The 26,286-nt window shown below is 45.2% G+C and overlaps 3 protein-coding genes across 3 annotated transcripts; 1 reads left to right on the forward strand and 2 right to left on the reverse strand.

The window, feature by feature from the left end:
- Positions 1-546: 546 nt before the first annotated feature.
- Positions 547-2,337, reverse strand: LOC144104219 (proteasome assembly chaperone 1-like). The gene has a single exon (XM_077637097.1). The coding sequence runs from the start codon at positions 2,287-2,289 to the stop codon at positions 1,468-1,470; it is 822 nt and encodes a 273-aa protein (XP_077493223.1). The 5' UTR covers positions 2,290-2,337; the 3' UTR covers positions 547-1,467.
- Positions 2,338-2,698: 361 nt separating this feature from the next.
- On the forward strand, positions 2,699-19,037 carry LOC144104218 (G patch domain-containing protein 11). The gene is made up of 6 exons (XM_077637096.1): positions 2,699-2,887; positions 3,706-3,941; positions 4,951-5,186; positions 7,888-8,091; positions 17,190-17,271; positions 17,907-19,037. The coding sequence occupies exons 1-6, from the start codon at positions 2,838-2,840 to the stop codon at positions 17,966-17,968; spliced, it is 870 nt and encodes a 289-aa protein (XP_077493222.1). The 5' UTR covers positions 2,699-2,837; the 3' UTR covers positions 17,969-19,037.
- l(3)87Df (cytochrome c oxidase assembly factor COX20 lethal (3) 87Df) lies at positions 18,113-22,819 on the reverse strand. The gene is made up of 4 exons (XM_077637098.1): positions 22,604-22,819; positions 22,310-22,418; positions 20,685-20,748; positions 18,113-18,337 (listed from the first exon to the last, which is right to left on the reverse strand). The coding sequence occupies exons 1-4, from the start codon at positions 22,634-22,636 to the stop codon at positions 18,202-18,204; spliced, it is 342 nt and encodes a 113-aa protein (XP_077493224.1). The 5' UTR covers positions 22,637-22,819; the 3' UTR covers positions 18,113-18,201.
- Positions 22,820-26,286: the final 3,467 nt, after the last annotated feature.

Consider the following 26,286-nt stretch of genomic DNA (forward strand, 5'->3'; position numbering starts at 1 on the left):
CGCGCGTCGTAGGTAGGCGAGACGTAACAGTTATAAGAAGAATCTGCTCATGTGAACCACAAACCACGGGATGCACTTGCAATTACACCTTTCCTGGAATAACACATGGAAAGGGTAGATGTCATGTCAGTGCTCTTTTAAGTTATCGGGCCATTTTGTTCACAACTGCAAGTCATTAAGATGTGCTACAATTCCCACCACACTCTCGATACCTTCTAGAGCACTGCATGGTGACTGCACTGTTAACTTGATTGCCAGCCTGAACAGTGCAAAATCAATTCATATAAGGTTTTCAACAGTGCATATAATGGCTTCAAAAGTAGGGAATTTTGTGCTCTCATTGAACTTGGAAGCTTTAATAGTCTCCTGCAGGTGGCCCCTTCTGTGCCAGTGAAAATCCAGGAACACAAGTGACACGGTTACCACACAGCATTGCTTAATGAATACATACTGAAGGCTAACACATGGGCTTTTTGTTGCACCTTCTTGCAACCAGGTTAACAAGTTCGCACGAGACAGAGTTGCATTGCATAATGACAAGAAAGGTCCAAGTTTGGCAAGTGTCCAAGCGACGCTGCCATTTAATGCCCTTCATAAATATTGTCCAAGGCATGTAATAACAAGAAACACGACAGTCTTCTGACAAAAAAAGCGCAATGAAAATTGCAGACATTGTGCCATGCTGGTCCTCAATTGCAAGGGGCTCCGGTGAAATAAAGTCGGGATACAAACAATACGAGGTGTGCAGAAACCTGTGCTTGTGATAAAAGTGATGCATGTGTAACCCTGCTGACTATAGAGCTGCAAAAACATGCTGATGCTCACTACTGATTTGAGCACACAACATGCTCTGAAGGGCACTGCCACACGAACTGTTTTCTGTAGAGGAGATCATTGATTTGATTTGGCGTCCTACAAAGAGGACAGTGACCATCTTGCAAGTTAAGTCACCAGTGTTATTGCCGCGTGTCATTAATAACAGCATCTCCCAAGCTATTTCGGACAAGCTCAGGAGATGAATCTGTAACTCTTTCCAAGCGTCTCGTGTAACAAGGTGTACAGAGGAAGCGATTTTGAAGCAGTTGACTCAAATTTCACTGATGTTCTTCCAAAGTACAGTCATAAGCTATACGACAGAGAACAGGGGAGAGCGTACTGCTCGATATGGGCGGAGCAGTTGCAGAGTTGTCAGCAATGATTGCAGCAGTGGACAACAAGTGTCCATCTGTTCTTTCAACAAACTATTCTGCCCTTACCAAGCAGCCAGCCTTCATCTCACTGTCATAAAGCTCACGACTATGAGATTGGCAAGCCTTCTGGTTAGTGTCATCCACGTTTGGTCACACGACTCAAATCTAAGCTGCAATGGCAACATGTGTAGTCAGTTAAACTGTGCTTCCAGCGCCGTTATCTGCGGCAGATCGGTTCACTTCACAGATTCTCAGGCCACAGCTCTCAAGACGGCCTTCAAAAGTAGAGGTTTCCCCTGTCGATCTTGGCGTCTCGGACGCGTCTCAACAACTCATTCCGGCAAGTGTCCAGCGGTTGCTTAAGCGCCTGCAGACAGTTCAACTTCAGTGCCGGCTCCAGTGCCCTCACAACCGACGAATCCACCTCCGGCGAGTCGTAGTACAGCACGAACAGGGTGCCCGGCATCGCGCCGATCTCGCATTCGGTCAGCATGGCTGCGCACATGCCGGACACCGTGTTGGGCGTCTCCAGGTCCGGTACCGCGTCTTCCGTGCCGTTCTTGGCCGAGCCGCAGGTCCGAAGCTGCCTGAGGAGCGGGAACTCGGGCCTGCCTTTCGACTTATACTCGCTCGCCGGGAGCGCGGCGAACGACACTGACGTGATGCGCGGCGACTTTGACAGCTCGACAAAGTGTCTTGCGATGGGCGCGCAGTTCTCGAGCGGGATTTCCTTTTCGCACACACAGTAGAGCACGCCGCCGCCGTGGCCCGAGAAGTGTAGCAGCTTGCCAAGCACGTCGGCTCGCCGTCTGTAGTCCAAACCCCATGCGCTCGACGGGTCCGTAGCGTCCCGCTCGGCCGTGTTCAATCGGATCGTGCCCAGCACTTGGTGAGAGTCCGGCACCAGGTAGCACTGGACAAAAATGCTGGGCGCTACTCCGGTCGCCACGCAGACGAGGTCGTACGCCGGCAGCGACGGGACGTCCTGGTACCTCTGGTCTAGGTCGAAGAAGACGCTGGTGGACTCGGCATTCTCGTCCTCGTTGTCATCCACGGCCCGCGAATGAATCGGCAGAACCTCGCCGAAAAACGTCGCCATTTTAACTACTCGGCGGTTCTTTATGGCGATGTCGCCGGCGTTGCGGCTGTTGCGAAATGCAGCGTGACAGAGCGCGGAGCGGAAAAAAAAAAATCAGCGTTTGCTTTCAAATAATACATTATTTACGAAACTGTACGCAGTACATAGCTTACAGCCTAGGTTCAGAACACGCCGTTTAATAAATGAAAAAGAACTCGATGAGGCAAACTGTGGGCGCCAATTAATCTTGTCACTACACTGTGGGAACAATCCAGCAACAGTCGAGCGAAACGTTTGTGCTTTGCCTTTCTGCTGATCGCTATGTTTCAAATAAACCTTTAAAGCTTTCGAATCAGAAATGACAAAAAACCACGAAAGACGTTACAAAAGACGTTTCCAAAGCCAGTTCAGTTTTCACGGGCGCCGTCGTAATAGCGAAACTGTGCGGGCAATCAAGAGCCGAGGGAGCGATGAAACTGGGTATTTCGTCTTCGTCTTAGGTTGACGAAGAAGGCTACGAATTTCCTGCTGTCGCTGCAACAAGAACGAGAGCTCCAGGCAGTGTGAAAATGTCCGGCGACGAAGATGACTATATGTCGGCGAACTTCCTCGCCGAAAGGTTTCTCTAGCTTTTGTAGTCAGTTTACACTTGCGTCACATCTAATGTGGACTTGCTTTCGTACTGGCACGTCAGGGAAAAGCGGTCTAGAGGACATGAAAGTTAAGGACGCATAGTTACGACCTCTCTCTACGAATTCGACTCGGGCTGCTGTACTAAATCGCTTAAAATCACTTCACGTCGTGTAGATTGCATGCACCCATTCATTTTAATCAACGCTGCCTATTGGAATCTCGTACGAATCTCAAGGGGTAGTTTGCTGTGTCCGTTATCCGATCTAACTATCATATTCGTATGATTTAATAAACAAACTTCAGAACCAGTAAAAAAAAAAATATTTTAGCCGTGCCAACTCCAGAAACGCCGTCGGGGTGCTTGCTGTCAAACGTGGGCTGTATCCAGGCTACGGCGGCCGCATAAGTTTCGAAAAAACGCCCGGCCGTGTGCTGTCCAGTGTCAGTATTCGATAAATAACCCCTTGGAAGGGATAAAGGAAGGAGTGAAAGAAGAAAGGAAAGAGGTGCCATAGTGGAGGGCTCCGGAAGCATTTCGACCACCTGGGGATCTTTAACGTGCACTGACATCGCACAGCACACGGGCGCCTTAGCGTTTTGCCTTTATAAAAACGCAGCCGCCGCTTTATTTTTTTATGGAGGAAAAACGCCTGGCGGTCGAAATTAATCGAGCACTCCACTGCGGCGTCTGTCGTAACCTACGCGCAGCATCTGGACATTAAATCTAATATACAATACCTTTTTATGAACAAGAGCATTAAGCGGAATTTACATCACAGTTTCACTTTCCCTTTCATTTTCAAGTGAGGACTTGCGGCCTGGGTTGGTCCACAGCCGCACCACCAAGCGGCGCTTTGAGGCTGAAAAGAAGCACCATGAAGCGAACAAAATGAGTCGCACTAAGTCGACAAAGCAGCTCATGGAAGACACACGTACCGAAGCCCTCAGCAAACCGCTGGGCGAGGATAACAAAGGATTCAACCTCCTCAAGATGATGGGGTTCAAGCCTGGGATGACGCTTGGCAGGGCCGAAAGTGCAGGTTGGATGCCTCATACTACAACTGTCTTTCTGAATTCTACGTGGTTACCTAGAGTCACTCACTGCTTTGTTCTCCACGAAAGCAGTAAATCGCCTTGTTTTTCACTCTTGAAACGATCACAGTTATATGTGTTAATACGGTGAACTCTCATTAATTTGAGCTTGTTTTATATGAGCTTCTGGTTTATGTGAACTGACTATTTGGTTTATTCAACATCAAATATATTATAAAAATTGCTTTTAAATCAAACTGTGCATAATTCGAACAAATTTTCAGTTCCGTTCGAGTTCCAGTTGAAAAGTATCAGCTGTATAGCTCATTATAGGGTACATTAAAAAAGGCAGACCCTCATTATTAATTTGTCACATCGTTTTGCAGTGAAAACGGTTCTTTACTCATTGAACATGCTCAAATTATCTTCCATTCCAACTAGCAAAACTGTTACTGACATCACAAGTGAGAATGGATTTGCTTGCCACAGTGGCCACATTGTACTTGCCGTAATGTCAAGTGCTCTAGAGACCACATGAAAAAAAAAAGTTTGTTTGTTGCTCGATTTTACCGGCCATGGTGTTTCAGTGGCTTTGGTTTTCAGCTGATAATCCCACGGTCACGGGATCACATCCTGACCGTGACTTCCATATTTCGGAGCAGGCAAAGTACAAAAACGCCCACATACTAGCAATGTCTGCACAAAGTAAAAAATCCCCGGTGGTCAAATTAAACCGAAGCCTCCACTATGCCGTTCCATGTGTCGCTTCGAGACACTAAACTCCATCATTTACAATTTGTTGTTCGATATCGAGCCATTCATATTCTTTAAACGCTTGTCATGCTTTATTGTGAGAGTACTTGTCAGAGAATTGAGCCACTGATTTCAAGATCGGCCATGTCTTGGGAGCAATGGTGGTTTTCTGTGAGGTGGGCAAGTTGTGTGAAGAGTGTATGGAACTCGGTTATAATGCTACTATGCGCGAAGACGTCATGAGTGAAATTTCTCTCCCTGCAGGGAGCTCTCTCAAGGAGCCCATCCCCATTGTTGTCCGAAAAAATCGTGGTGGGCTGGGCCAGGAGGCCGAGGCAAGGGAGAGAATCGAGGCCAGGCTAAAGACGACTTCCGAGGCGGAGTGCAACCGGATGGCCGAGAAGTTTAGGAACGACAAGCGCAGCAAGGCACTGTCACGACAGGCTGAGGCAGACCTGCGGAAGAGCCAACGGGCATGCTACAACCTCGACATAGTGAAGGTAGTGCTGGTTATTTAACCCCTTTCGTCACGATGACTCCAAATGTGTATGTAGCTGGTTTGGTTTCGGGTTTGCTAACTGTTTCGATCACAAAACAAAATGGCTAAGGGGCAGGACGGTGGCCTCGGCCCGCTTGCCAGCGTTTCGACAAGTGGATTTGGTAAAGACAGGTGCTCTTGTTGAAACATTGGCTTGCGAACTGAGGCTCCACCCAATTTATATTTTTTTTGCTGCAAGAACCTTGTCCTTCCGCATTCTGTCTACCATATCTGTTTGGATGGCTTGTGCTACAGATAGCTGCACTTTATATTTGGAACCCATTGCGACAAGCCATGCAGATCCACTTGAAGCCAGGTGTTCAGAATGAGCGCAGAAAATTGGTTTCAGGGTGGATGCCTCTGCATCTTATTGTGGTTCCAGTAAGGCAGCAGTGAATGTTTTTGAGCTTTCGATTTTCCACAATATTTATATTTGAAACGTGCACACTGGGAACATGCAACCCCCCTGATCTTGAATGTTAGTGGTTATGAATGGGTTGCAATTAATGGGGAGTGGGGGAAAGGGGGAGAGGAGGGGCATAAAGCCAGTCACTCTCTTAGGGAGAAATTTTATGTCAGAAAACTATGCTAAACCCCATTTTTCGGCACAAGAAGTTCAAGAAATACATGGTTTAAATGGGACTGCAGCCCCCCTCCCTTCGACCACCTCCTCTAAGAGTGACCCTCAAGTCGACCCTGAGTGATGCTAGGGCCTATTAATGCTGTGAAATATCACTTGATCAAGTGTTGACATGCTGAACGCTTAAATTTGTTTAGGAACTTTTTGAGGTTATTTTCATTATCTATTTGTCCTTTGCTGTGGCTATTTTTACGCCTAATGCAATGCAGAGGTCCTCAATCTTATTGGCCTCAGGGAATCCCAAAAGCTCTCAAGAAGTGCTAAAGAACAGACTTGTCTTGGCTTTCGCCCCTTCCTACTTCACATGCCTGCAAAACAAGAAGAAAAAGCATTCATACACATGGTCTCTGAAAATAGAAGAGAAGGAGCCAAATTCAATCAATAATGACTAGTGGCATAGTGAAACATTCAGCTATGAGGAATTAGTAAAACCTCGTTGATACTTTCCCGGTCCATACGCTCAAAATCACAGCCGTTAAAATTGCCCCATTCAGTTACACGATTCTTCTCCTGGCTAACATGTTCCCGGATAACACGGTTTACCGGCTACTACGTTAAAATTTCTTATAGTTTCTGCTCATGCAATACATTTAGCGACCAACTGCTCGTGTGCGAGTACATACTTGGGCTGACCGGGGGGGACGCGACATGAAGAGCTGAAATGCAGCGGCTGTCACCCGCCGGTGTGGCTTCTCTTCAGTGCTGGGGTGCGAAGAGGAGAAGCTTAAATAAATTAAAAAAAGTGCACTAACGGAGTGGGCCTTTACTGCGGGGACGCAGCGTGAAGAAGAGAAACGCAGTGGCTTCGCAATGCCTAACGAGAAGGGGGCGAAGCGCCTAGGAAATAAAACGGTGCACCTTAAATACGAGCTGGCAAGGTCTGGGAAACGTAGCCTCAAAATATGAGAACACTGCGACAGTCAGCCGCGGCGGCGGCTTCATCGCAGTGCATAGGTGTGAGGGGTGAAGCATCCGAAAACGACAATGAACCAATCTTGGCTACTTTCACCATTGCCGTCCACAGACTGGCCGAGTTTCGAAGGTCTGCGCTCAACTCTTTTCTTACCGCGCGTATTCAAATTGTTCACTTTGAACGATGGCGTGAAATAGCTCATTCTGCAAGATTTGGGCCGCTTCTGGACAAGTAACGGTTGTCAGTATATTCTAAACGAACTGTACTTCAGATTCAGTTTTTTCATCAGTGAAATGAGGGAGTAATTTTAATCTTCTCATGAAACCGCGGAGCGGTCACAACGAGCATGGCATCTAAGGTGGCATTTTTGACTCGCACCGACCCTGCTCAGCAACGACGCGATTCTGCAGCCTCAACACTTAACTTTGTAGAAGCAAGCAACAGCTTTGTTTGAAAAGGTGATGTCCATTTGTCTAATTTTATTTCAGACTGAGATTACTGCTCTGCCCAGCCTAGGCTATTGACAGGTGCTTGTCTGTAACCTTCGTTTTTGCCATTGCCGAGGAGATTCGCTGCTTTCTGAGCTTCTCTGAAGGTACCGGGCATGTTCTGAACAACTCTGTGCCACCAGCAGTGTAATGGATCAAGTTTTCTCCAAGACTGCCTGTGGTCGACCTTGGCACTGCGCTGCTGAGTAGCCCAAAGTGTTTTGCATGAGCAATTCATTTTTTTTTAATGATTGGAAAGTTTAGCATGCAGAGTTGTGTAACTTTGTGTACTCGATGCTCATATAGTTAACGTGCAGTCCTTTTAAAAAAAAAAAGTGAAATCAATTTTTTTTTTTGCACTCCGGTGGTGTAACATGGACCTCTTGAAAGCCTAAGCAAGTCCTTAGGAGTCTTTTAGTTGAATCAAAGAAAGGCCTGTAGGATTACAAACAAGACTTGCCTATTTCTGTGCATGCTGGAAGCTTTGTGCAGTGCACCCATGTTTGAATAGCCCAAGTTCATCCCCGGATGGTCTTTGCAAGTTCATTGAACTAACTTTATGGCTTACGTGGATCTTGCAGCAAGCGTACTGAGCATGTTTGTTTTTTATTCTTTGCTGCAGGACATTTCAGAGCCTGAGCAGCCATGGTTCTGGCCACCTGCTAAAGCCAAAGTGGATGTGGACGGCGAGGTGCGGAACGTGGTCTGCCTGGATGAAGACGTTGCAGATGGTGGCGTTGTTTCGTCGGACGATGCACTGATGATGAGGCATACAAATTTGGACGAGAGCGAGGAGGATGAAGAAGAGGAGGAAGAGGATGTGGATGTGAGTATCCTTGTAGCCATCTGCTGGAATTGCTGCGTTATAGCAAACGAGCACTTTCAAAGGCTATCGAGTCAAGAGCCTTCAAGATTCTCAATCATTGCTGCTTTTTCAATCTACATTGGAGCCTTTCATAGTGACTGGTTTAATCCTGATGTGAAACTTCAAGAGAAGTTTTAGGATCGGTAAAGGTTTTAGGGAACTCTGCCACTACTCTGAAAGTGCTAGTAATTGAACCTGCTGTTTGAGAAGGTGTGTAAAAAGGAAATTTTAATAGCATTTCTTTTTGTTAGAATTTCTTTTTGTTAGATAGAATGGTGTGCGTGCCATTGCCCATCATGAACCGTTATGGAGATCGAGTCCACCAATACTCAATACATTATACGAGACAACTTCCTCACTGTGTAATAATGGTTTTGAAACCATAAACTTTAGTGACATCTTTGGCTGTGTGAGTCAACATGCGCAGAAATAGTGTGGTGGCATGCAAAATAAGTTGTCACGACTAGTAAGAGATGTCCAAATCATATTTTTGTGGCAGTATACATTGTGCATGCATCCTCCACACACAGTTTATGCGCAGTGGGGCACACTCTAGACATACGTTGTGAGTAGCTGTGTGAAATCTCCATTGCAGTGCCTGTGTCCATCAAGTACGCACAGTCAACAACACAAATCCATTACTGCTCACTTTGTGGCATTATATTGGGCACTTGTTTTTAGAGATTTTAAATCGAAACTGTTCAGTGGAAAAGCTTGAAGTTAAAAAGTGTCTATCATGTCCGGGTACTTGGTATTGCGTTTCATCGTTAGCAGTGACATTTCTGCCGGTTTAAGAAGAAAGTGAAAGCTTAAATTCTGCTGTCGGAGCCTCTCTTTAATGATTTGAGGCAATAAGCTATAATTATTGTGCACTGGCTAGCTGGAACTAAGAAGTAAAAATTGAAGTGAGTTGTTCTGGCTTGGTCAACTGTTTCTACGGGCTTTTTCCTCTGTATACTCGGGGATTATAATAGGCATCGTGCAGCTGGACTTGTAGCGCCCCCTGTTGGTGCATTCTAATTTTAGTGGCATGTGGAGGGCACACAGTTGCTGGCCAGACATCATCTTTTTACTTTGCAACTGTTATATTCTTGTGCGAAATGAGGAAGACAGTGATTATGGATCATGCAACGTGTGTGTAAATGTGAGCATAAAATCTGTTCAGACATAACATGTTGAGCTGCCTTGATTTTCTTGCCGGCGCATCAACTGTATTGCCATCAGACTAAACTGTGTAACTCTACAAAGTAGAGGTCATTCTCAAAGCATCTTTTGAGCATTTCTGCAATGTAGAACCATTATCAGATGCATGCTTTTAGAAAAGCTTCAAGTACCTAGCATGCTTTCTGTTCCTTTTCTGGCTATCAAACGAGGGATGCCTTGGCTTGCAGTAAACATCGGCTGTTGAAAAGAGAGACTGAAGATACACAAGCTGAATGTTTCTTTTTTCAAGCATGCCTTCCCCATCTGTCAGGTCCTCGGGGAAGCTCACCTTTCTGCAACTTCACAAAATGCCGCTTGCATCAGTTAGGGACCCGCCGTGGTGGCTCAGTGGTTAGGGCGCTCGACTACTGATCCGGAGTTCCCGGGTTCGAACCCGACCGCGGCGGCTGCGTTTTTATGGAGGAAAAACGCTAAGGCGCCCGTGTGCTGTGCGATGTCAGTGCACGTTAAAGATCCCCAGGTGGTCGAAATTATTCCGGAGCCCTCCACTACGGCACCTCTTCCTTCCTTTCTGCTTTCACTCCCTCCTTTATCCCTTCCCCTACGGCGCGGTTCAGGTGTCCAAGGATATATGAGACAGATACTGCGCCATTTCCTTTCCCCCAAAACCAATTATTATTATTATTATCAGTTAGGGAGCCGCATGTTCACATCGCGATGGGCTAGAGGTAGAGCGTCAACCTTGCGTGGAAGAGGACCGGGGTTCGAGTCCCGGTGCCGCGCAATTCTCCACCGGGTTTGGAGAAAAAAAAAAAAAACTCCGCGTGTCGATTGAATTGCACAACCAGGCCTGGGGTGCGGCCTGATCTCGGTGACCAGAACAGGATTTGGCCACCCTGGTGTAGTACTTGGCCACAACCTTCTATGAAGAAACAAATTAAACCTCGGCCCTCAGTCCCCAGCGGCTGCGAAGCAACTGACCACGGCGGTGGTCAGACCTGTGACGTCGCGGAGGGTGCTAAGAATCTATGGCTCCGGACAGGCCGCCATTGGAATCTGAACCTGGCAACGCCTAATGCTAGAACCTTATCTAGTGAGGCTAGCCTAGCAGCGCTGTTCGAGGAACTAGCGGGAATTAAATGGGATGTCATAGGGCTTAGTGAAGTTAGGAGGGCAGGTGAGGCTGTAGGTGTGGGATTCATCATTAATCAGGATATAGCTGGCAACATAGAGGAGTTTCTATAGTATTAACGAGAGGGTGGCAGCTATCGTAATCAGGCTCAATAGGAGGTACAGGCTGAAGGTGGTGAAGGACAACACACCTACATCTAGTCATGATGAACAGACTGTCGAAAGCTTCTATGAAGACGTGGAATCGGCAATGAACAAAGTAAAAATACAGTACACTGTACTGATGGGCGACTTCAATGAGAAGGTGGGCAAGAAGCAGGCTGGTGACCAGGCGGTAGGTGACTATGGGATAGGTTCTAGGAATAGCAGGGGAGAGTTAGTAGAATTCGCAGATAGAAATAATTTATGGATCATGAATACCTTTTTCTGCAAGCGAGAGAATAGGAAGTGGATCTGGAAGAGCCCCAATGGTGAGACTAAAAATGAAATTGACTTCATACTATGCACTCAGCCTGGCATCGTTCAGGATGTGGACGTCCTCGAAAAGGTGCGCTGTAGCGACCACAGAATGGTAAGGTCTCGGATTAGCTTAGACTTGAGAAGGGAACGGAAAAAGCTAGTGAAGACAAAGTCCATTAACGAGTTAGCGATAAGAGGGAAAATAGAGCAATTCAGGATATCGCTGCAGAACAGATATTCAGCCTTAACTGAGGAAGACGATCTTAATGTCCATACAATGAACGATAATCTGGCAGCTATCATTACGGAGTGTGCAGTAGAAGTAGGTGGCAGGACGGCTCGACAGGATGCCGGCAAGCTATCTCAGAAGACGAAAGATCTGATTAAGAAACGTCAAAGCATGAGGGCGTCTAACCCTGCAGACAAAATAAAACGAGCAGAGCTATTGAAGTTAATAAATAAGCGCAAGGTAGCCAACATAAGGAAGTTTAATATGAAAAGAATCGAGCATGCTCTAAAGAACGCAGGTAGCCTAAAAGCGGTGAAGAACAAGCTAGGCATAAGTATAAACCACATGTATGCGTTAAAGGACAAGGAGGGCAATGTCATTAGCAATATGGAGAAGATAGTTAAAGTAGCTGAAGAGTTCTACACAAATCTATGCAGTAGCCAATGCAATCAGAAACGTCAATGATGGAGACAGTAGCGCACAGTGAAGCGTCATCCCGCCACTAACGAAAGAGGAAATAAAGAAAGCCTTAGGAGCAATGCAAAGGGGAAAAGCAGCTGGTGAGGATCAGGTAACAGCAGATCTGTTGAAGGACGGAGGGGAGATTGTGCTAGAAAAACTAGCCACCCTATATACACGATGCCTTATGACCTCGAACGTACAAGACGCTTGGAAGAACGCAAACATTGCCTTAATTCATAAGAAAGAAAATGCCAAGAACTTGAAAAATTACAGATCGATCAGCTTACTGCCAGTTGCCTACAAGGTATTTACTAAGGTAATCGCTAAAAGGGTCAGAGAAACCTTAGACTTTAATCAACCAAATGATCAGGCAGGCTTTCGTAAAGGATATCCCACAATGTATCAAAGGATATTCTACAATGTATCATACTCACACTATCAATCAGAAGATAGAGAAATGCGCAGAATATAACCAACACCTATATATAGCCTTCATTGATTACGAGAAAGCATTAGACTCAGTGGAAACGTCAGCTATCATACAGGCATTGCAGAATCAGGGTGTAGAAGAGCCTTATGTGAAAACACTGGAAGATATCTATAGCAACTGCACAGCTACCATAGTCCTCCATAAAGTCAGCAATAAAATTCCAATAAGGAAGGGCGTCAGGCAAGGAGATACGATCTCGCCAATACTATTCACCGCCTGTTTACAGGAGGTATTCTGGGGCCTGAATTGGGAACGGTTCGGGATAAGAGTTAATGGAGAATACCTAAATAATCTGTGGTTCGCTGATGACATTGCCTTGCTGACTCATTCACGAAATGAATTGCAAAGCATGATCGATGATTTAGACAGGCAGAGCAAGAAGGTGGGTCTAAAAATGAACATGCAGAAAACGAAAGTAATGTTCAACAGCCTAGTAAGGGAACAGCAGTTCACAAGTAGAAGCGAGGTGCTGGAAGTGGTAAAAGAATCTACTTAGGGCAGGTAGTGACAGCTGATCCAGATCATGAGAGGAAAATAGCTAGAAGGATAAGAATGGGGAAGGTTCTTTATATGGCAGGTATATGGCAGGTTCTTTCAGATCATGAATAGCAGTTTACCAATATCCCTCAAGAGAAAAGTGTACAACAGCTGTACCTTGCCGATACTCACCTACGGGGCAGGAACGTAGAGGCTAACAAAAAGGGTTCAGCTTAAGTTAAGGACAACGCAGCGAGCCATGGAAAGAAAAATGACAGGTGTAACGTTAAGAGATCGGAAGCGGGCAGAGTGGGTGAGGGAACAAACACGGGTTAATGACATCCTAGTGGAAATCAAGAGGAAGAAATGGGCTTGGGCGAGGCATGTGATGCGAAGGCAGGACAACCGCTGGTCCTTAAGGGCAACGGAGTGGATTCCAAGAGAAGGCAAGTGTAGCAGGGGGCGGCAGAAGGTTAGGCGGGCAGATGAGATTAGGAAGTTTGCAGGCATAGGGTGGGCGCAGCCGGCAAAGGACGGGGTTAATTGGAGAGACATGGGAGAGGCCTCTGCCCTGCAGTGGGTGTAGTCAGGCTGATGATGATGATGATAATGTTCGCCTCGCATGGGGCAGCAGGAACCAGAATTGAGTGATGAGCAGATTTTACATGGAGATGTAGCAAGATTTGTTGTGATGACCAGCTTATCATGGTGGACCTGCATCGCTGGAGCCTTTTTTTTTTTTTAAGCAGTATTTATTGCCTCAGGACATAAAGGCGATATGTAATGATGGTTGAAAGAAAAGGATGGTTAAATGAATGAAAAGGCTGGCCTATCTAATGAGGTTGAGGAGTGAGTGATGATGTGGTCCCTGCGTCCAAGTGGTATGCTATGCAGGATTGCTTGGTGTGAGACCATCTTCCGCCAGGTGCCGGATCCTCATTGGCTTCAGCGCCGAACAAACCCACAGCAGGTGGTAGATATCAGCCTCAGTATTGTGGGATTTGTAGACTTGACAGCTGGGGTGGGGATACAAGTCACGAGCCTTTTAGGATGGCTTTTAGCAGGCTATGAAAAGGAATATGCAAATGGTGATGTTAGGAGAGAAAGCGAGCAGGATGGGTCAGGGAACGCAGGCGAGTAGATGATATCCTAGTCGAAATGAAGAAGAAATAAGCGTGGATAGGGCATGTAATGTGAAAACAATATAACTGATGGTCCCTTAGCATCACAGAGTGGATTCCAATAGAAAAGTAACTTAGGAGAGAGGGGTGGTGCAAAAAGTCAGTATAGGAACTCTGCTGGGATAGGGTGGCCATAGCTGGCACGGGACAAGCCTGATCGGAGATCAGTGGGGATCAGTGCCTTCATTCTGTAGTAGTTCTAACTGGGACTGATGATGATCTATGAAGATTCGTCTGTGCATTGTCTTGCTGCATTTTAAATGAATATGCACAGTGATAAGTGCGCTGGGCTACTGAGCCGTAGGGCCTGGGTTCAGTCCCAGCTGCGTTTCGATGGATGCCCATGTGTTGATGCCAGCATGTTGACAGAAGAATGCCATTTTCAAAATTATGCGAGTGGAACCCTATTGCAAGTCTGTTGAGACATGGCATGTGTTTTCAGAGGGCTACGTGTGTACCATGGCTGTGTACCAAAGTGCCCCCAAGAAATATTTCCACTTTCCTGTTGGCACCAAATGTATGGTGCATAAAGGCAGATTTGCATCACCTAAGATTTTAGAGGAAATGCATTTTCCTGTCCAGAAATGTTGATGTGGTAATATCTAAGCTAGCACTTGATACCAAGACAGTAGAACCCCTCTATAGTAAAGCAGCTCGAACGAACAAAGATCTTGAATATATCAGGCTATATCAGTTGTTTGTGATAGCATGGCTCTGACTATGCTGTCTGGCTGCTTACTAAGAACAAAGTGTTGGCTGATAAAAGAAACACTCAAAAATACTTTACATCCTGCTGTTATTATCCCTTTATGCGATAATTATTTATTTTCAGTTATCTCATGTCATCATGTTTTCAAATTCGTTTACATCTAGTGGAAGTACCGCATTTACACGAATACAACGTAGCTACATGTGAATACCAAAGCCTTCCAAGATCACGGCGTTGTCTTCCGTGGTCTCAGCGTCATTCAAAGGGGCTGTGAAGGGGGCTGTAATAAAGTTGCGGCATGCCTGGGATATTGAAGCATGCCGCTCCACGAATAGTGTCGAGCAAGGATTTTTTAAATGCGCTTTGTAGAAGCTTAGTTATCTGTAGTTGAAGTTTGAATTTCAGCGTCTTCGCGCCTTTCCCTCTCCTCTCGTCACTTTTTGCACGCTGGAAGGTAGGCGCTAATTCGCCGACCCACCTCTGAGAGCGGAGCTTCCTGACCCGCCGGAACTAAGCGGCTTATTGGCCGCGGCCACGGTAGCTGCCTGACGTCTGAAAGAATCTAACCAATGGCCACCTCTCACAATATCTACGCAGATGCAGGGGACGGAGGAGGGTGCGAGCATGAAAATGTCGCCGGGAAGGGCTCGCCAACTTTGACGCGTGATTGTGGGTCGTATGCTGCGCGTAGAAGAGTATTATTTGGCTCTGGTTTTCATGGCAACACAGTGCAGTGATTAAGTGAGTTAATGTGCTCTCCTCGGAAGGCGTTTCAGAGCCCCTTGAAGAGGCAGTAGTTAAGAAACTCACGTGACTAGAGTCAAGCGGGGCAAAGCCGCCTACGCAGTGCCACCATGCCTCCACTTCTTGCCGCTGCTTCCCTGTGCTTCGCGCTGCCGTGCTACAACTGCAGACCCTTTTCTACTCCTCACTGCACTTTTACTGGCTTTCCTTTCTTAGCGACCTGCGCCGCCTCCTTCTTACGTTCATAGCCAGCTTTTACCGTGTGCGCCGCGCGCTTTGCCTCACGGCCTCAAGGTTATCAAAAAGTTGGCTTCCTCTCGGCATTCTTGAGCGTGGTGGTGAAGCCACTTCAAAGAGCGTCGTTTTATCGTATTCGGTATCTATTTGCCTCGCGATCCAAGACTTCGAGCGAGTCGCGGTGTCATCATTCCACGACAAGTGCATCGCCACTGCCAGATGCTCTTTACAATAGCCGTTTTTTCGAACAATGTCCTCACTATACTCGAAAAAAAAAAATGTACAGTTGTCTATGGAAGGTGAAATGGGACCGCAGCCTCACTTTACTATATATACTATAACCGAGTTTACTATAGCGGGGTCAAACTGTATTCGGCTTTTGCAGTGAATACTAATGTATGGGTGTAACAAGCGAGAGACTTGCAGGTGTCCACCCATGACAGCGATGGCCGGCCGAATGTGTGCCAAATTGGTCACAGTCTCAGATGTGTGAAGATTTACGTAACAAGTATCTTCCACAGTAACTGCATGCAGCACTGAAAAGTCACATACAGCGAGCTGTGGTGCCCTAACCTGATGAATTTTGCCGTGTCACCATTTTTCATGTGGAGTGCGCGTTAATTGTCTCCGGGACACTCTTGCTTGCCAAGAATGCGAAGCACTTTGATCAAGAAGTAGAGCTTCACAACGTTTGAAGGCTAAGTCACTGCTCCCAAGTTGCAGTCATCGTAAATACGGGTCACAGAAACATTTGCTAAGTCATGTTTGTCCTATTGGTGGCTCCTCACAAGAATCACACAGTGCTTGTAACAGAGTCAGGCACTTGTGGAGCACATTGCGTTTCCTGAAGGCACGTAAAATGACGTAGTAGTATGCTGCCTGTTCTGGTGAAACTGTTGGAGCTGAATTGCAGTGGGCATTGCTTGCCACTACCGGCTGCCACAACACCACAACTATAATGGGATTACTGGCCACATGCACATTTTAAGTCTTTAGTTAAGTCCGTATGGAATGTACACATTACAGTGATGGATGGTTAATCCTGCCCGTGTTGGCTGCGTTTTGATCAAGACGAAACACAAAGGCACCCTTGTGTTATGTTGGCACACATTAAGAACCCCAGGTGGTCTAAATCAATCCGGAGACCACCACTGTGGCATCTCTCACAGCCCGTGTGCACTTTGGGACATTGAACCTCGCAGTGTAAAACTAATAAGCATTGATGGATGGATGATTATTTGTCATAACAACACTGCGGGCTGTGGCAAATGATGTAATGAAGAGCGCCATATTAGGTTGGGCCGTGGAGCACGAGTTCAGCTTGAACCTTTGCACAGAGGTTTCATGTGTCATGTTTGTACAATGAATGATGGGCTCCTTGTTCACTAAGGTGGCCAAGATCCATCGTCCTGACAGAAGGACGACGAAATCTTGGCCACCTCAGTGAACAAGGAACCCGTATGGGTTCCGAAACGTCAATCATAACCTCGACATGGTCAGTGACCTTCAACTTCATCAACACTATGCCTGACCAGACAAACTTGTGTCGAACCCTGGGCTATACTAGTGAATGCATGTTGTTTAATATTTGTAGAAAGTTTAGGAATAGGTGCTCTTTAAAACTGTTGAAAATTGCAAGGCACAGACAACAGTGGTCCCTAAAGCTGGATAATAAACTACTGAAGCAGGTTATATCTGCATGGAAGTGGCTTGCCGGCTGCTTTATGGGTGATTTTTTTTTTTCACCGACTTGTTTTCTTTCTTCCCTCTTTCTAGCCATTTGAGAGGCTAAAAATCCTGACCCAGTATCTTCGCCAGCATCACCACTACTGCATATGGTGTGCAATACGCTTTGACGGTAGGTGCTTCACTACCTCTTCTTTGGATCAGTGGCAGTGGTAGTAATGAGGGATGTTCCCGGCTAAAGTCATCTAGGGACAGCCAAGACTGCTTATTAGGTTGTGTCGGCAACTACTTTTGCTTTAGTGAGCCCATACACAAAGCTGTGCTCACATCAGCTGTGATTCTCCATGCTTGACTAGGTTCTGATACAAGAAGCTTCTATCGTACAGTAATTTTAAACTGTAGCTGTAATCGGATGCAACTTCACAACGAAGCAGCGTATGCCCCTCAGAGGAGGCCCACCAACCAGTGGTGTCAACCTATTGCGATACTCAACAGCCTTCTATCTGTCAGCGTGTACCTGCTAGCGGCTATGGCACTTGCAAGGCATTTAGTTGATGCCAATGGTTGGAGGGCCTCCTCTTAGAGGCACACGCTGCTTCATTCTGGACTTGTGTCCAACTATATTTAGGCCATTAGGCCAAGTTGTTAGCAAGCTAGAGTAGTTTGGAAGCTAACGGTAGATGATTAAAACTTGTAGTAGTAGCCTTTATTTCGCAGTTGTTTTTGTGTTGTTCTGCGGAGATAAGCAACATGGAGGGAGTTTCCGTTAGGATATGCCAATTTGTGATGAATTCCTTCCTCTCACAGGTGATGAAGATATGGCAACAAATTGCCCCGGACCAGCAAGAGAAGACCACGACGATGAATAGGCATGTGAGAGAGACATGGGAAGCCATCATACACTGTATATAGCATTAAAAAAAAGGAAACAGCACTATTGCTCAGTGATTGACATGCTTTGGAATGATTTCGCTGAGGAGTATGTAAACAAATATACGAGTGACACAAAAAACTGAAACAGAGAACACAACACTTTTACTAGTTTAGTACAAATTTACAGGCCGCACCATAGTCGGCTCCACTACACACGTACAAGGGCGTGCTATGCTTCCTCCAGTTTATTTTCTTCAATGTCGGGCTTCTGGTCTGTGCCTTGCATTACCGCGCCTGCTTGAATTTGCTTTTTCAGCTTCCGGAACTCAAAGTTCGTTGCCGAGTACTGGTATCGACAGTAAAACCTGCGTAGACAGCAAAGTTTGGCCTACTGTCAGAACTAATTTCCACGCATTACTGTACAAGCCATCTTATTTTCTACTTGAGCGTTTCCATCAGAACAGAAACAAAAAAAAAATATTTTGTCCTGTACCTCATAGCAAGTGCATTAAGAGAGCAGTGCTTCTTGGTTGCATAACTAATAACAATAGTGCGTTATGCCACACTCCTATCTGTACCCATCTCGTTGTCTTTACTAACTTTTTTTTACTGCGGAAGCAATACCAGTGTCGCAATGCAGAAATGCTGGTGTTTGTCTGTAGCCTTGGTAAGTGAATCCTCCACCCACCAGCTACCTCCCCACCCTACACCTCTAGCTAGAGGGCTATCCACCTACCCATCACCATCCTCGAACTACTTCCCCACCTCCAACCTCCAGAAAAAATCCGTCGTGGGTGTGAAGCCTCGGCTTAAAGTAAAAGCATCAGAGTAATCATTAAGGGTAAACCGAACTGCTTTCACATTATTGTAACATCAGATTTCTGGTTTTCCTGTAATTTTTTGCTAAATCAAACTGCTACTTTATTACTAACCTTACTACTCCTCTGGAGTGACATGTTTCTGTATCTCCGTTTCAGTTTGTCATCACAATCCAAACCGCTCCTATCATTCTTCCGCTGCAACTTGTCATCTTTGCAGTCAATAAATCCGACTGCTCTGTCAGCCTTCCCGTATGACTTATTGATATACTTAACTTCATCTCTGCAGTCACTAAAACCAAGTGCTTTATACTTCCAGTCTGATACCAGCAAATATCAGCAAGGATTCTGCTCCATCTTGTGCATCGAGTGCGTCTACCTCTTATGCCGCAAAATTTTAAAACAGCTGCACAGGCAGAGCCCAGAGACATTGCAGAGTATCATGCTTTAGCAAACAGCAATTACAAATGCTTTCTCATTGTTTCACTTTTTCTTTGCTTGTGCAGTGCTGTCAGAAAAGGACCCACACAATTTTCATCTTGCGCTTTGCTTATGAGATGGTCTGTACATTGCTGTGTCTGTGAGTGTTTACTCACACTGGACGTCGCTGCATGCCGTTCTATATTCATGTTAATTGCTCCAGCAGATACTGCTTTTCTTAAAAGGCAGCTGCATCACTTTTTGAGAACTCCGCACAATTCAAGGATTCAAATCTACATAGGCTGCAGGTAAAGCATGCCAAGTGTTTTTGCACTGGCATTTAAAATAGTGATGTCACCGACGATTAAATTTTTGGCTTCTCCTCACAGCACTAAAGGAGTGCAGAGAAGCTTGGTGTGAAGTCGTGGAAGGTAAGATTTCAAATTTCCGCTGCCGCCAACACATCCTGCCGTGTCTGATTGGTTGCTACCAAACAACGCTTGGAGGCCTTTGCCCCTGGTGGCGTTTGTCTTTTTCTTGAATGCAAGCGTTTATGCGTTGGAAATGTACTGGTAGCTTCCATGACTTCATGATGCACCCCCCCCTACTTGCAGCTGTGCACTGTGGAAAAGCCTCATGGCCGTCTCGATTTCAATCTGCGATTATGTCACCATTTCAAATGCTAGCCTGAAAGGACTTCGCATGCTTTACCTGCAGGTTTCATACATTCAACCCCTTTAAGCTTGTTGATTTCTAGAACCTATGCAGTTGCCCTTAAAGGGGTGCAAACATCCAAGTTTGGTTGTGTGTTCTTTTTGTAGTGATGAAAAAGACATTAGGAAACATGAGCTCCCACACTGAAAAGGAAGCAGACTTGTCAAGCTGTACTGAAGTGGAATTTATCCATCTCTTTTTTTCTTTTTCCTTCAGAGGTTAACTGAAGTTTGATTTCAAGTTTCCTGTGCCTAATAAATAATTTGTAACTAAATTTCTTCTCATTTTGTTTTTGTTCAGGCTCTAACAGCTGAACGGTGGCTGTGATGTCAAAATGAACTTCAGGTCACATGAGGCACAAAAAGACTGCTCTATTATAGCTACTTGTTCAATCGTTCTCATTCCAGCTCCTGGGCCAAGCTGGCGTAAGCAATGAATTAAAGTAACGAAGCAGCTGTACCATCTCAACATCTTTATACCTCGTGTGACCTGAAGTCCAAGTTGATGTTGTAGCCACTGTTCTGCTGCTAAAACCAAAACAAACGTCATGTGAGAAGAAATTCAGTTATAAATTATTTACAGGGCACAGGTCCAATCCACTTGGTTATCAATGCATACGAATGTCTTGCATGCCATTCCAGCAAAGAAAATGTAACCAAAAATGTCGTGTCTGTGCTTTTTTTTAACACACTTGTCTACCCGTGCCAAGAGCCGGTTAAAGGCTGATGCGAAGTAACGGCGCTTGACCTAGCATGCTTACCAGTAGCACCATGTGATGCCTAAGAATGAGACCATGCCCATGTCTGCAGCTCGCCGAGGCCTACCTGGGAGAAATAAGGACAGAAAAATGTGCAGACTCCAGAACAGTGCCTCTCGTGGAGTCCCTACAACTCCTGCACATTGTAGCACTACGCAAGGGGCCGCATTTGCATAATTGGACTTGCACAAACAATCTCTGCAACAGCTTGAATCTAAAGCATTGATTACACAGTACTACAGGTAATTACTAAATGATATGAAGTAGTTGGGAGTGTTTCAGCAAAGCAACTAATATTGGTCTAATTTATTTGCTTCTTACTAGACGATCTAGTAGAAGTAAATGGTTTTTAGATTAGCAGGCTGTTTAGTAGATACTATTATCGTGCAGTCAGATCTGAATGCAAAGCAGAGAAGAAATCTTAGACTTGGGAAAATGAGTGTAACACTGCAATGCAGACATCAAGGAGCCAGATGTCGTAATAGTATCATTACTAGTTACTGACTTTTACCAACTGCTACCAATGTGGTGTGCCACGTTAAGGAAGTGTGTTATGCTTCCGAGTGTGCCTTGCCTGTTAGGCACATGTGGGATTCTTGACTCATAAACATATACTCCCTCTTTTCTACATTCGAATTTCTGAGTTTTGAGCGGCCAAAGTTTCTTCATAACTCCTTAAGGGCTCAACTGCAAGGCTATCTCGTTTACGACACTGCTGTTAATACTGTCACGTTGAAGTAAATCAGTGCAAAAAAAACAGGTAAAAGCAGATTTCATAGGCTTGTGCTACATGTTTAATAAATTTAATAATGAAATGTTTGTCAAGTCCACCATTCTTGCACTGTTTTCACAACACAGCAGTTAAACGAATTGTACTAGCCAGTTAACCAGTTCAACACTAACTTACCATCATAACAGATTAAATGGACAGACACAGCTTGCTGAATTCAGCGGCATTTCAACTTGGAATTCTACATATTTTGCAGTGCAATAAATGCAACTTCATTTTCTTTAAAACAATTCTGACAGTGGATCAGACCTGCCAAGCTGTGCATTCCTCTCGTTGAGATGCCTGTTCATTATTCCATACAATTTGTGTGTTGCATAAAATTTGCGTCTTTTATATTATATTGTGTTATTTTGTTGTACAGCAACATATTTGCATTGTTCAGAGGTCTCGCTTGTACTGCCTTGCAAGGGTTGCCTAGGCCTCGTCAAGCTGTTTGATTTCAGCTTTAGCCCAGGTAACCCACCAGAATGTCTGGTAAATAAAGTTTAATGTCAATATACTGTGAATTACTGATAGTAATCCTAACTTTACTGCTGTGTATCTACTGCACTGAGGCGCTTACACCATGGCTGGACCCAACAGCCACATCAGTGGTCAGAACCAGTACAATTATGTTCATCCATCTCGGGTGAAGAAATGAACATAAAATGTGCATTCCTTGAACACAGCAGATATATCCTTTCAATTTTGAATAAACTTAACTAAAGTGTTTTGTTTTCAGTGCTTCATTTTTTTCTTTGCAGAGACAACTTCAAAGTAGAAACGTAGTCGACTCGCTTTATTTTCTGTATATTCCTTAGAACCAAGGGGAAACAAAAAAACACAGGTTCTAACTTACTTGTCAACATAAACGTTCCCAGTCCGACGCCAATGCCGCCAAGTATACCAGCCATAAACACCTGTCTGAAGCACGGGATTTCGTCTATGTAGCGGCCCATCAGCTTGATCTGAATATAATCAAAGAAAGGAACACATATCACGGTTTGTCAGCCCTCTGTCGATCATGCGATGCTTTCACTGACATGATTAGTACGTCCTAGTGGTATGTGTTCGTTTGTCTGGCTATCAGCACCATGACTGCTCACATCTCCACAATCTAAACTATCTCCTTTATCTACACAGTAACGCTTACCCGTTTGCGAGACGTATCATCTCTCTCGTCCATATTATCAGCCGTTAGCGTGCCCGTATCTCCCTCAGTGCCGCTGCTAAGAGAGTTCAAAAGAGATGCAACCAAAGATCGCGCCCATGGACTGTAAGTTACAATATATGTTAATGGATACACGCCGTCGGCGAACGACCGAAGGGACCACCGGGGTCAGCCAGCAGTCTACGACCAGTCGACTTCGGCTTGGCGGGGCTTGACTCTTGTGTAGTTTGTCTGCAGGCAGAGAAAATGGTGAACGGCGTTATGCCGTACTTAGCAGCTACACAAGTATGCTAGCTACCTGAACATTTTACTTCCTTAGAAAACTTATCAATTTAAATCACTTAACCGTGGTGTAGAGAACATTGTGTTGAAAGTCGACCGATTGGTTTCGTTTCCAATTTTCAATCGGTCAAGTAAAGGGCGCTAAATTCAAATTCTCTCTATTCTTTCCAAACGGCATTCCGAAGTGAAAAAAGGCGGGCGTGTCCTTTCGACTTGCCTATGGCGGCAATCACAGCCAATTTTTAAAAGTATCCGACGTTGTCGAAGACAGAGCAGAAAAGACTGCAATCAAACTTACTGGTGTCTATCAAGGCGCTTGGTCTATCGGGATTCGGGAGGCTTACTGACCAGCTCCCGTGGATAATTTCTTTCCTCAGATGTTTTAAATAATCTGAAAAGATTTAAAAATTAATGGTACAATCCACAAGAGCAGAATTGAAGCAGCGCCGGCATTGTTGGTGGTTGCCACTAAGAAGGCGTAAGAAAGGAATTAGAAAGGGCCCGTAGTACGCTCCTGGGTTCTTCGATAGGCTTGGTTGTCTTCTAACAGTTACCCACTTCTGCTTGTGGCTGTTGGATGGTGCCTACATTTGCAGTTTGTAACATACATCTGCAGCAAGCTTTGATTGCATGGCTACTTGTAGCCCTTTCTAACACAGGGTTCTTTAATTTTTAATCAAATTCTAATCAAAACTTTTCAGATATCTCCTGCAGTGGAAGCCAATAATGGTAGTATGAGGAATTTAACGCCTCAAATCTACACTATGAGAGACGCTGTAATGGGGAAGGGTCAGCTGAGGATGAATTTCCACTACTTGGGGCTCTTAGACTTGCACTGCCGTCGCATACGCGCGCACATTTCTGCAGTTCGCCTTCTTCGAAATTCAGCGACTGCGGTTGGTATTTGGTGCCGCATTTCGGACCCAGCAGCAGTCCCTCTCATTCACTCCACCTTCGCGGCAAATATACATACGTCACTGAGACAAGACTGACGTAATAATATAAAAAAATAACTGTCCTTGGGTGCACTAAGGGACGGCCAGTAATAACATCACCTGAAATTAAATCTCTTGAAACGAAGCAGTGTGTTTTGAAACCCGATTCGTATTTACCAAAGTACCCTGTGCCCCGCCGCGGTGGCTGAGTGGTTAGGGCGCTCGACTACTGATCCGGAGTTCCCGGGTTCGAACCCGACCGCGGCGGCTGCGTTTTTATGGAGGCAAAACGCTAAAGCGCCCGTGTGCTGTGCGATGTCAATGCACGTTAAAAGTCCCCAGGTGGTCGAACTTATTCCGGAGCCCTCCACTACGGCACCTCTTCTTCCTTTCTTCTTTCACTCCCTCCTTTATCCCTTCCCTTACGGCGCGGTTCAGGTGTCCAACGATATATGAGCCAGATACTGCGCCATTTCCTTTTCCCCCAAAACCAATTATTATTAGTAATATTATTATTATTATGATTATTATTATTATTATTATTATTATTATTATTATTATTATTATTATTATTATTATTATTATTATTATTATTATTAAAGTACCCTGTACATATTCTGTACTTCCTGAGATAAAATATAATATCAAGAGTTATCAGTGTACTCTAGCAATCAACAGCTCGGCAGATGAAATAATTAAAAGCCATGAAATAATTTAGAGCATGAAATACTATAAATTAAATCGTTCAAACGTCGCTTCTGATTAAACGATACGATAGACAGACTTTACACGCTGGAAGTACCACACAGCATAAAAATAATGTATTCAACAAAATGACCCTGACAATGCAAGAAAGCAACCCGCAGTGTTCATGCGTGATACAAACACTGCGCTGCCGTCAAAAGCTTGCGGGGTACTGAGAATGGCGCCTGGAATTCTGTACTCTTTAGGAGAAGTTTGTTTTTAAGCTTAAGGAGATGAGTGCACTGAACTATAAATTACAATATAGGACACTTCAGTGCCCTATGCTCTGTAAGCCCAAGAATTGCAACACAGAGAATAATATTACGCGGGAACAAAAAAAAAAACAACATATAGAGAGAATGCAGAGAATGAGTCGACGTTAACATGAACATGTATACAGTTACATGAAAATGAAGCTAGAACTTGATGTGTTCACATCACGAACGGGAAGTGCTTAGACAAGGCAGGTGGGCTGAAAAACAGGCCTAAATTGGCCGTTTGATACAGACGTGTAAAAAGGCGACGAGGACAAAAAGGGAATTTCTTGAGGACAATGAAACAACGGGACAGGTTGCGAAACTATGATGACAGGTTCACGCTCAGACCACGCACAAACACAATTTCTTGACACTACATACCACGTGCGAAATATGCACGGACTAACTCACAGGTTAGACAGGGTTATGAATATTTTAAATATCCATAACCCTGGACAAAGCACACAGACACTGCCAATACCAGTACCAATTCAGGCATAATAATAATAATTGGTTTTTTGGGGAAAGGAAATGGCACAGTATCTGTCTCATATATCGTTGGACACCTGAACCGCGCCGTAAGGGAAGGAATAAAGGAGGGAGTGAAAGAAGAAAGGAAGAAAGAGGTGCCGTAGTGGACTCCGGAATAATTTCGACCACCTGGGGATCTTTAACGTGCACTGACATCGCACTGCACACGGGCGCCTTTTTCATCTCTATGGCCGCCCATGTCAGGTTCGAGTATGGGTACACCAGCCCAGTATAATATTGGTTTTGGGGAAAGGAAGAGGCCGCAGTAACTCTCTCACTTCTCGCGTTTTTCACATGTGTTCGACGCAATGTGACTTTAGGGGGTTCAAATTAATCCGGATACCTCCAATACGGGTCTGAGATCCCCTGGTCGTCGAAATTATTCCGGAGCCCCCTACCACGACACCACTTCCTTTCTTCTATTAGTCCCTCCTTCATCCCTTCCCTTACGGCGCGGTTCAGGTGTCCGCCGAGATGTTAGACAGATACTGCGCCATTTCCTTTCCCCAAAAAAGAATTTTCATTTTTCTCATTTTTCCTCCACAACGGCAACTCTTTCTTCTCTCACTCTCGCCCTTATCTCTTCCTTTGTCGCGCAGTTCAGTTGTCCATCAAGATGTGGCACAGATCCTGCGCCATTTCCTTTCCTCAATAATTTTTTTTTCAGTTGCCATATGCAACCAGCTGGAGTAAAATTGTTTTTTTTTGTGGAAAGGAAATGGCGAAGTAATTGTCTCACATCTCAGTGGACACCCGAACCACGCCTTAAAGGAAGGGAGGAAGGCGGGAGTGAAAGAAGAGAGAAAGAGGTGCCGTAGTGGAGGGCTCTGGAATAATTTACAGCTCTTGGGGATCTTTAACGTGCACCGACATCGCTCAGCACACGGGCGCCTTTCACGTTTCGATGGAGGCGAAA

The sequence above is a fragment of the Amblyomma americanum genome, chromosome 9 (assembly GCF_052857255.1).
Source record: "Amblyomma americanum isolate KBUSLIRL-KWMA chromosome 9, ASM5285725v1, whole genome shotgun sequence".
NCBI lineage: Eukaryota > Metazoa > Arthropoda > Arachnida > Ixodida > Ixodidae > Amblyomma > Amblyomma americanum.

What these genes read in the sequence shown, in the direction of transcription:
- LOC144104219 (XM_077637097.1), bottom strand. Translation starts at nt 2,289, where the DNA reads ATGGCGACGTTTTTCGGCGAGGTTCTGCCGATTCATTCGCGGGCCGTG.
- LOC144104218 (XM_077637096.1), top strand. Translation starts at nt 2,838, where the DNA reads ATGTCCGGCGACGAAGATGACTATATGTCGGCGAACTTCCTCGCCGAA. An exon ending in AGGAGGAAGAGGATGTGGAT is followed by an intron (nt 8,092 to 17,189) that starts GTGAGTATCCTT and finishes CCCTCTTTCTAG; the next exon opens with CCATTTGAGAGGCTAAAAAT. An exon ending in GTGTGCAATACGCTTTGACG is followed by an intron (nt 17,272 to 17,906) that starts GTAGGTGCTTCA and finishes TTCCTCTCACAG; the next exon opens with GTGATGAAGATATGGCAACA.